We start from the raw sequence: 11,101 nt of genomic DNA, 5'->3' as shown, positions 1-11,101 counted from the left end.
TAGAGCCAGTCCCACAATGATCTTTCCTTAGGATGTACCATTTCTGTGTCTGTAGCTTTAAATGCTATTGAGGAGGAGGAGGTGGGGGGGAAAGGTGGAGGATGGGGGGGGTGTGGCCTTGACCAACTGTCACTTTGCTCGTTTGAAAGCCATGATGTCTCTCTCTTTCTCTCATGGGTGGGCCAAATTCTCTGGCCGGGCAAAGAAGAGAAAGGGGAGGTAACCTTTCCCCTTATGACGTCATAAAGGGAAGATTCCAGATCGGCTCATCTGAGCTTTCATTTTCTCAAAGGCAGAGCAGGATACCCAGGGCTCGGTTTACACCTATCACCATTTCTAGCCACTGGGGGACCATAGGCAGGCTGGGGGAACTCATATTAATGTTAAAAAACATCATAAAATGAGAATTTCATGCCATGGGACCTTTAAGAGTAAGTCTGTTGTCAGAGATGTGTGAGTACAGCAGGTTTACTTTATGTGGTGATGAAGCACCTGAAGGTCTCTTCACTTCTGTACAGTATATACAGTCAAAGCATTTTGGAATGAAACTCGTTTAGGTCTTATTTGCTATTCACATGCCACTTTTGAATTTTCCACTAAACTTGAAAAGGAGAGATGACAGAATGAAAGTTAAATGAGATATTTTTTCCAAATGTAGGTGACTGTCAGGACACTGTATTGGTTTCAAAGAAGAAGAGGTTTTTGGTGTCATGTTCGAGTCACAGAAAGATGCCGTTGTTTTTGTCACCTGAGAGATACACAGCGGCTCAAACTGTACTGCATTTGTAAAGTACATTTGTCAGCTCTGTGGTTTTTTTTACGCAAACAGCAGCTAAACAGCGACATTTCCAGCTGGCTGCAATCTTTATGAAGACGCTTCTTGTGAATGCTTCTCGCGTTGCATCTGGGCATGGGCCGGTATGATAACCTTCAGCAAAAATATCACGGTTTCATGGTATTGCGGTAGCGCAATTACAGCTTTCTTTTATTTAAATGTCTGGGTAAAAAAACTACTTTTTTCAAGTGAACACAATGTATTTCATTTCCAACACACACTGCACACTGGCAGGGAGAGGGATTACTAAACTGTACTTTCTGTCCTTGACCACTTGTAAAAAAACAGCTCATACTAAAGGAACGGTACGACGGAAAAGCTACACCTCAGTTCTTCCGGAAAAATGCATGCAATGCAATGAGTTTTTTTGTGATTGTTGCGGGCAAAAATCCTTGATTATACGGCACGGTTTCCTAAAAAATGCGATGGAATATGCGGGATATTTATAAAATTTTATGCGATGAACTTGTGTGAACTTGCAAAAATTGCGGTTTCATCATGGCTTCATCGCGGGGTTTGCAGCTTTTCGATGATGTTCACGTCGCGTAATTACGTCACGTTACATAACGTTCCCATGGCAACAGGAGAAAATAGCTGCTCTTATGTGAAGTAAACGCAACATTTTTCAACTTTCTGCTAAGATATATGTGACTTTTTTGCAACAAAAATGCGGGGATTATGAAATCATGCAAGCCCCGCATATTTTGCGCGGAAATCGTCAATTTATGCGGTGAAAGTGCGGCGTATTTGAAAAAATGCGGCCCCCGTATAAATATGCGGACTTTGGCTGATTATGCATTGAATTATGCGATCGCATAATCATGTTTTTCTGGAGGGACTGATACCTTGAAACTGGTAACCGGCCCATGCCTAGTTGCATCAGCGAAGACCCTCATAGACCCCCCCCAGTCTCCTGGTCTCCAGACTGCACATGTTCCTTCAGCTTGCTGTCTCATAAACACTCGCCTTGCCCCCCCCAGGTGATGCGTCGAGCTCAGAGCAACTCGCCTCGCGTCCCTCCCAAGAAATACCACTCCTTCAGGGAGACGAGCGACAGCGGCATCCTGAGCAACCTGCTCTTACTCCCCGGTTACAAACCTCCCCGCCCTCGCCCCCCTTCCTATCCTGCTCACGTCAGTCCTACTAGGGATCACCACCACTTGCCTCAAATCCATGTCACCTGTGTCCCAGAGAAGCGCCAGCAGAGCCCAAACAGGAGCCCCGAGAGGGGTCCCGACTCCAGGGGCCGGACCCCCGGCCGGCGGGTCAGTCGGAGGCTTGAACGCATTCTTTACTCCTTATTCTCTCCGTCTCTTTTCTGATCCCGCAGTCTCTGCAGGCTGGCTTACTAACTAACCCCGGCCGGTGCAACGATTCCCTCTTTAATCACTCGTAACATTCTTATTTCTCTAACCAGGTGGACTCGCACGCATTCATTCTGGGCTGGCGGCAGACGTGATACTGTCGACTCCTGTTTGTTTAATTTCACACCCCCTTCATCTCACTATTTCTCCCGGGGATCTTTGGATTCATTTCCTCTTTGATTGGTGCCATCAGTGCTTCCAAAACTAACTCCCACCTCTTGTATAATAGTGCTGAATCATATTAAGGTTTAAGGTTTTCTTTATTATCAGCGAGGGGCAATTTGTTGTACAGCCAGCAGTAACCGCATAAACGTAAACAATAATTACTATAAAAATCACATTTAGTGAGTTATTTAAAAGGCCAATGGCAGCATGGTCCAATGAGTTAAGTCTTCTGGTCTTGGCAGATTGAACTCCTTGGATGGGGGGGGATTAAAGGTTTGTGGCTACTGGCAAGCATTATTTCCACAACAAAACACCCATCTTTTTCTTCTCTTTTAATCCTTTGTCAAGTTTCCTCCTCCGCACGTTAACATGTACTCTTCTCTAAATCGTCTGGATGTCAAACCTTCACTTTCCATTTGACGGGTTACTGACTCTGTCTGGGTCGGACTGCGGTGGCTCTCAATCTGGTGCTTCTTATTACCATAAATATAATATCAAATAAGAAGTAATTTCTTGTAGAGATAAGAATATTTTCTTGGTGTGGGCTTCCTCTCCAGGTTAAAACGGTGAAATGGGGACGTATTAAGTAGGGGTGCACGATTCAGAAAATGTCACGATTCGATTTTCAGGCTCAAGAATCGATTCTCGGGTTTAAAAAAAACCCGATTCACAGCCTCTAAATGTAGTTACTTTTCCCATGTGATTGCAGTAGACATACAATTTAAATATATATATATATATATATATATATATATATATTTTTTTTTAATATATATATATATAACACTGTAACAAAATATTTTATATTAATATATATTATAATAATATAATATATATAATATATTATAATTCTTTTTTTTTTATTAAAAAATATGAATTGATTTTGAATCGGTAGAGCTTGAATCGCGATTCGAATGTGAATTATACTAGTATTAGGGTTGAGAGCTGCTGTTTTGTTGCATGTTGTGGTGTGATGGGATAATATATTGAACAGGTACTAACGTCCAACAGCTCAAGCTAACATCAGCTTAATCTTACAGGCTTTGTTGATGTTCACTAACTGACCAGGATCTCTTAAATTCCAGGTTGTTAGAGTCTTTCCCCTTTTTCTCTCTTTTATTGTGCTCTGTTTATTAGTTGTATTTAACTTTACACACTTAACAAATATGATATTTTGACACTTCTAGATGTGCTTCCTAGGGTGTTGGATGTGTGTTACCTTTCAGATTTGAGTGTAAATGTAAGTTTAGTAAAGTCCCAGCAGGAGAATGCAGGTTTTTGCTCCATATTTATTACCATAAACCAAAGCCAGAAGCTCACGCTCACACGAGAACACCCGTCCCCAGAGGGGTGTCCTTTATTCGGAATACAGATATACAAACAAACAAGGCAGATTTAGATTAGATTAAGTAAAATTCCACTTTATTGACATTGTGTAGTGTACAAGTACAAAGACAGCGAAATGCAGTCAAAATCCACTTCAAAAATAGAGCTTTTGCCTCGGGTCGAGCATACAAACAAAAGCTAGGAGCTTATACGTTACAAATCAACACGAAGCAAAGAAATACAAAAATAAGAGAAAAATAAAAAGGGCTATCTCATATTAACTTCAAAGTTTCAACTAGAGAAATCAATTCATGGGCTTTTTTTGTCTTAACCCTCCACCCTCCCACAAATTTGACCCATATTCAAAACATTTCTATATCAGAAATTTGGGTTTCTTTCATCCAAATTGTCAAAATAATAACGTGGATGGTTCCATACAACTATTACTCGTCACAACAGTTCAGTACTTTCATTGAATTTGGGTGTTTTATTCAATTTTGTAACATTTGGAGGAAAAAAAAAAGATAAAATAACGTTGAAAAGAGTGACAAAAATGTCGGAAATGGCTTCAAAAACGTGGTGGGAAAAAAACAATAAAAAAAACGAAAAATGTGACAAAAACATCAGTAACAAGTGACAAAAAAACGTACAAAAAAAACGACAGAAGTGTCGAAAAAGACGACCACAACGTTGAAAGAAAAAACTAAAACTAGACCCAGAAAAATAAAAAGTTGCACGGTCGACGGGAAGACAACAAAAGGGTTAAACCTGTTTTAATGACTCACACAAAAGATTTAATTAATTCTTCCAATGGATCAGGGAGGGTTTAGTTTCAAAGCCCCGTCCCCAGAGTCTGCACACACATTTAGGGCAGATCTCCAGGCCTGCCCTCTGGTGGCAGCCGGTCGACGGATGTAGGGCAGCTGCAGCTATATCAGTCTCTGTCCCTCTGGACACCCCGCATGGAAATACACCCACACACACACACACACACACACACACACACACACACACACACACTCTGTACAGATAGGTCTACCCTCGTCTCAGCCTCCCAGGATTTCCTTCCGAGCTTCAGAGGAAGAAATCGCACACAGACACAATGCTCCACTCTAAAAACAGATGACCACCGTTTAAAGAAAAGACGCTCCTCAGGGCATTAATGTACGCATGAAGGAGCGCAGGCCATGTCTGCAGCTGCAGCCTTTTCCAAATTAATGACCGTTAGAACTGAAACGTGCTGCTTTTGTAAATGACTGAGGAGTAACTTAGACGTCTAAAAAGTTAGTTTGTTAGCTGTTGGCTATGAAATTAGGGCTGCACAATTAATCACAATTTTATCGAAATCGCAACATGGACTAGTGCAATATCCAAATCGCAGAGGGGGCGCAATATTTGTTGAAGTTAAAATATGCGTCAAACCGTTCTGAATGAAGTAGTGTGGTGCTGCAGAGACGTCCCGGCCTACAAATCCTATCCTACAGATCTTTGTTTGGTACAGATCCTCGCAAAAATCACACTATAATCTTTTACATTTTTTAAGATGTAATATTAGTCAATGAAAATGAGAATAATGATACAAACATGATTATTCCCTCCAATATCGTGAGTCATATTGTAATCGCAATATCAGTCAAAATAATCGCAATTACATATTTTCTTTCTCATATCGTGCAGCGATATATATGAAATGTCTCAGAAACTTTGCTCTTGACTATTATGGATTAAGCTAAAGCTATCAATCATCAATACCGCGACTACAAAACCTGTCGACTCATGTCATTTTGTTTTATGTCATTAATAACATACAAACTACAAAAATGAAAGTCTTTAAACATTATTAAAAAAAAAGTGTATAAAAGTGTGTTTATCAGTTGTGCACAACAGAAAAGATTTGCTGCTGTAGATTTAAAATATCTCCGTAAACAATAAGATTAGATATGATGTCACACGTCCAGCTCATCGAGCGAACAATCCTGAAGAGGATGGATGCTGTTCACTCCACCAAAACGTACCTCATGCACGAGTATAAGAATAACATTTAACACAAGCAATTACATCTTTCTTATGCACTTTCATTTTAAGTCTGGAAATCCAACATCTGGATAAACTCATGCCTAATCACAGAAATCACAACTCATTCATGAAGCACAGCAGTTTGTACTAAATGTTATGAAACCATTTACACACACCGCAGAGCATGCTGTGAGTGACTGTGTTGTGTGTGTGTGTGTGTGTGTGTCAGGTGGAGGAGCATTATAAGATGAACAGACAGACTTCTCCTGCATTGCAGCACAAAGTCTCAAACCGGATCTCGGACCCGTCGCTGCCACCCCGCTCCGAGTCCTTCAGCAGCGGAGGCATCCAGCAGGCCCGGACCCCACCGATGCACCGCCCCGTCGAACCCCAGGTGTGTGTCCTACTACGTCTTTACGTGGGAGTGGGAGTGTGCGTGTGTTAGCATGAGACACAAACTGACATCCCTCAGGGTGCCTTCACACATTAAGTTTGGTTTCTTTGGTCTGTGTGAAAGTAGAAAAGGCAGGTTTTCAGATCGAATCCTCCAATATGAGGATGTGGTGCTCTGCAGGAAAAGGGATCTCTGAAAGGAAGTGTGGAGCCTATAGTTTTGACTGTTTCTCTAGTATTTATATCATTTCCAAGGACATGAAGGCCCCGTTTTGACATATGCTATTAAAATCCCATGTGAGTGATCCGATAACAATGCACCCAGGACTCATTGAGATCCGATCACTCAGACCACAGTTAGGAGACAGTTCAGGCCGCATATGGCCACATTGTGTACTGGACCACATTAAGGACCGCCTACTTAACTCTGAGCGGAACTACGTAGTCATTGTTTGTTTGGCTCAACCTTACAAGGAGAAAGGACAGTTGGCTTCTAGACGTTAACATTCGTCTACAGACTCGCGTTTCCATTCTAGCTGGAGGTCAGAAGCTTGTATTTTCAGGGTTGTTAGAGGAAATGTGGTTGTTGCTGAAGCAAACATTGTTTGGCTGGTGTGAACGCACCCTGAGTCACGTGTTTCTTACCTTCCTCTCCTTCTCTCCCGTCTCTTCATCACTCCTCCTGCATCATTCTTCCTCCTCCCTCATCTTGATCACATTGTGTGAACGCATCCTGATCCTGCTCTTCCTCCTCAACCCTGCCTGTTTCCTGCTTGTGTGTGTGTGTGTGTGTGTGTGTGTGTGTGTGTGCGCGTGTGTGTGTGTGTGTGTGTGTGTGTGTGTGTGTGTGTGTGTGTGTGCAGATGGCCCACCTGGTGCAGGTGAAGAGTCACGGCCTGTCAGGCTCCCAGTCTCTGTACGACCCCCACGGCGTGTCCTCCTCCTCGGCATCGCCCTCCCCCTCCCGGCCTCCCATGCCCCGGCAGAACTCCGACCCCACCTCCGACACCCCTCCTCCCCTGCCCCTCTCCCGCCTGGCGCCCCCCCTCGACAAGTTGGACCGCAGCTCCTGGCTGCGGCAGGATGACGACATGCCCCCGAAGGTCTCTGCATGAAACGACCTGTGTGTTTTTGACCACTGTGTGTGTGTGTGTGTGTTTGATCTTGTGGCTTTTCTTTCTCTAAATTCAAATTTTCTTGTCTGTGTTCAGTTTTAGTTTCTGTGTCTGTTGGGAGTCTCTCCTGATATGTTGTTTGTTTTATTTTGAGAACAGATGACGTGCTGACATCTGATCTTAATGGTTTTTAATCTCAAAGAAAAGCCAAACGGAATGTGCGGACACAGAATTACACAGAAAAAAAGTCAGGAGCGCCTAGGTAGCTCACGTGGTAGAGCGTGCGCCTCTATGTACAGAGGCTCAGTCCTCGTCACAGCGGCCACGGGTGTATGTCATTCCCCCTCTCTCTCTCCCCTTCATGCCTTAGCTGTCATATCAAATAAAGGTCTAAAATGCCAAAATAAAATCATCTTGAAAAAAAAAAAAACTAAACAAAAAAACTAAATCTTAAACCAGTGCAGAAAAACAGTCCAAAACAGTCTAGATTCCGCAGATTTTTATTCTGGATCACTGCTGTAAACCGTTCTGTTTGGGTCTCCTCAAAGGCCACCAATTGCTATAAAGTAGAAGAAATTTTAATAATGGACAAACCAAACGTGCATAAACCTCTGATTAAAACTGATGTACAAAAACACACACCTTCTCTCAGGGGTTTACTTGTAGCCTGTATTTGAAATTTGACTGTAACAAAATGCTACACAGGAAAGTGGTCTGCAAACCCCCAAAGAGGAGTTTTCACTTTGATTTGATGCATTTAACCCTCTAGGGTCTGAGGGTGTTTTTAGACACACAGATGATTTCAGCACGCTCTGATATTGCTCTCAATTTAAACAACATGTTACGGGTATTATCAAAGTACCGTGACTTTTTTGTACTCACTTGTACGTGACTTTTTAGCAGTGGGGGCAGGTCTGTCCGACCAACAACCTCCAGAACTGACACTTCGCTGCAACACAAACAAATAGATTTATTCACCTCTATTCACACACAATGAGCAGTGTTTGGAATAACGCCGTTTAAAAGAACGGCGTCAGATAACGACGTTATTTTTTCAGTAACGGGGTGATCTAACTAATTACTTTTCCCGTCGTTACAACGCCGTTAACGTTACTGGACGTTAAATGCGGTGCGTTAACTATGCATTGATTGAATAAACTGTGTAATCGGAACGCACCCCTGGCTCACAGCTAGTGAGGAGGTGGGTTAATAACGAGGTAAGCGATTATGATTGGCTAAGGCAGAGTCATGTTTCATGGTAGCCAATCAGAGCCAGTGATTTTACACACATGCCAGCACACACACACACACAACAGCTAAACAGAGATTCGATGAAGCAGCAGAGATGGCGAGTCAGGAGCAATCCGATGAAAAGTTGGCATTTTCAAGGTGGAGATATAAGCACTACTTCAAATTCATTGTGGTCAAAGGCAAGAACGTGCATGTAATGTGTACATTATGTCCAGGAGCGAAGACTTTGTCGACATCCATTGGAAGCATCTCACAACGACACACGCATCTACAAAGCTAGTGGCCAAAACCAGCGATACCTCCACCACAGAGGATAGCTCGCCATCTACTAGCAAAGAAGGACTCGGAGCAAAGTCCTCCAAGCAGCAGAAGCTAGATCTTTCTGCCTCACAACAAAAAAACTGCTATAGCAACTTTTTTTTTTAACAGTAACGCAAATAGTTACTTTCCCTGGTAACGAGTTACTTTTATTATAGAGTAATTCAGTTACTAACTCAGTTACTTTTTGGAACAAGTAGTGAGTAACTATAACTAATTACTTTTTTAAAGTAACGTTCCCAACACTGACAATGAGGCATATTTTCAGTTGTGATTGAACTGTATTTTTTGAGGAATTATAGGGCACTTAACATCTACAAGAGGTCTACAAAATGAAACAAGAATTTCTTCATAGGGAAACTAAAACCCAAAGTATAGAATGAAATATTCCACTGACTCGCTTACCGTTTTAATGTTTCCAGATGTTTGGTATCAGGACAATGAGCTGAGTTGAACGTTGTCCAATTAGAACGGACCCACCGCGGTGACGTTTTTGGTGGAGCTGTTGGTTTAATAGTCGACTCGGAAGAAAGCGAACGTTTTGACAATAAACTCCATCAACACAACAGTATGTGGAGTTAAACTGGACGGGCCCAGTAACCTCTGAATAGTTCTACTAGTTGTTAAATTGCAGTGTGAGCAGCAGCCAACGGGGAGAGGGGTGCATTATGTCGGCAGGATCATTTAAAAGGCGACCGCGGCTACGTTGTGCGTCTGCTCTATTTCTGATACCGTGGCGGCAGAAATTTTGCCATGGCGGGCCGCCACGACAAAATCAACATAGAGGAAATACTGGATAATGATTCAATTCTGTACTAAATCTTACTGAACAGGCCAGATGTTGTCTCCTCTGACCCAGTCTGTGTTGGAGAGAGTCTGATATGAAAACAGGTGGGAGGTTCTGACGCAGACGGCTCTGCTGTGTGTTCCCCAGGTTCCTCAGAGGACAACATCCATCTCTCCCGCTTTGGTCAGGAAGCATTCTCCTGGAAATGGACCAGGCCTGGGGCCTCGGGCTGGAGCTCACCTCATACGGGCCAGGTACATACACGGCATCAAAGTATACGTAAAGTACTTAACCCTCCTGTTGTCCTCGGGGCCAAATTGACCCATTTTCAAAAAGTTTTTATATCAGAAATTTGGGTTTCCTTCAACCAAATTGTCAAAAGAAATAATGTGGATGGTTCCATACAATGTTCTTCAAAAGTAAAATAATTGATCAGTTCACTATTTTCATTGAATTTGGGTGTTTTATTTAATTGAAGTAAAAAAAAAAAACATTAAAAAAAACAGAAAAAAACGACAAAGACGTTGGAAAAAGTGACAAAGAACTTCGGGAAAAGTGAGAAAACGTCAAAGTGACAAAAAATGTCGGAGAAAGCTTCAAAAACTTGGTCAAAACAACAACAAAAGTGTCCAAAAGAATCAACAAAGAACTTCGGGAAAAGTGACAAAAGTGTCTGGAGGTTTTAACTTTAAATTTTGACCCAGAAAAACTAAAAGTTGCTAAAAGGTCTACGGGAAGACAACATGAGGGTTAAATGCTCATTATACAGAATGAGCATTTCAGAATCATATAAAGTATATTTCTGGATTACAATTGTTGATGCATTAATGTGTAAGGCTGCAACTCACGATTGTGTTCATTGTTAATTAATCAGTGGATTATTTTCTGGATGAATGGATTAGCTGAGTCTCTAAAATGTCAGAAAATGGTGAAAATTGTGGCCCAGTGTTTCCCAAAAAGCCCAAGATGACGTCCTTAAATATCTTGTTTTGTCCACAACTCAAAGATATTCAGTTTACAGTCACAGAGAGAAGAAACTAGAACATACAGTCCTTCCAGAAAAATGCGGAGTTTTTTTGTGATTGTTGCGGGCAAAAATCCTTGATTATGCGGCACGTTTTCTTAAAAAATGCGATGGAATGTGCGGAATATTTATGCAATTTTATGCAATGAAATTGTGGGAACTTGCAAAAATTGCGGGAACTTAAAAAAACTGCGGTTTCATCATGGCTTCATCACGGGGTTTGCAACTTTTCGATGATGTTCACGTCGCGTAATTACGTCACTTCATAACGTTCTCATGGCAACAGGGGAAAACGGCTGCTCTTGTGTGAAGTAAACGCAACATTTTTCATGTGACTTTTTTGCAACGAAAATGCGGGGATTATGAAATCATCGCATATTTTGCGCGGAAATCGGCAATTTATGCGGCGAAAGTGCGGCGTATTTGAAAAAATACGGCCCCCGCATAAATATGCAGACTTTGGCTGATTATGGTCATTGAATTATGCGATCGCATAATCACGTTTTT

The 11,101-nt window shown here is 42.0% G+C and overlaps 1 protein-coding gene across 24 annotated transcripts in view; it reads left to right on the top strand.

Annotated features, from left to right (window-relative positions):
- Positions 1-11,101, top strand: part of tnikb (TRAF2 and NCK interacting kinase b) — an 83,713-nt gene that overhangs the window by 38,016 nt on the left and 34,596 nt on the right. For 11 of the 24 annotated variants that reach the window (XM_035991307.1, XM_035991301.1, XM_035991300.1 and 8 more), the window contains 4 exons: positions 1,816-2,100; positions 5,936-6,100; positions 6,963-7,202; positions 9,718-9,824. In XM_035991307.1, the coding sequence (XP_035847200.1) occupies positions 1,816-2,100; positions 5,936-6,100; positions 6,963-7,202; positions 9,718-9,824 (797 nt within the window). The remainder of the gene's footprint in view (positions 1-1,815; positions 2,101-5,935; positions 6,101-6,962; positions 7,203-9,717; positions 9,825-11,101) is intronic. The other 13 variants (XM_035991309.1, XM_035991308.1, XM_035991318.1 and 10 more) reach the window with 5 other exon arrangements.

The sequence above is a fragment of the Sander lucioperca genome, chromosome 14 (genome assembly GCF_008315115.2).
Source record: "Sander lucioperca isolate FBNREF2018 chromosome 14, SLUC_FBN_1.2, whole genome shotgun sequence".
Taxonomy (NCBI): Eukaryota; Metazoa; Chordata; class Actinopteri; order Perciformes; family Percidae; genus Sander; species Sander lucioperca.
Note: the sequence above shows the minus strand (reverse complement) of the source record. Positions and strands in the feature narration are given on the sequence as shown.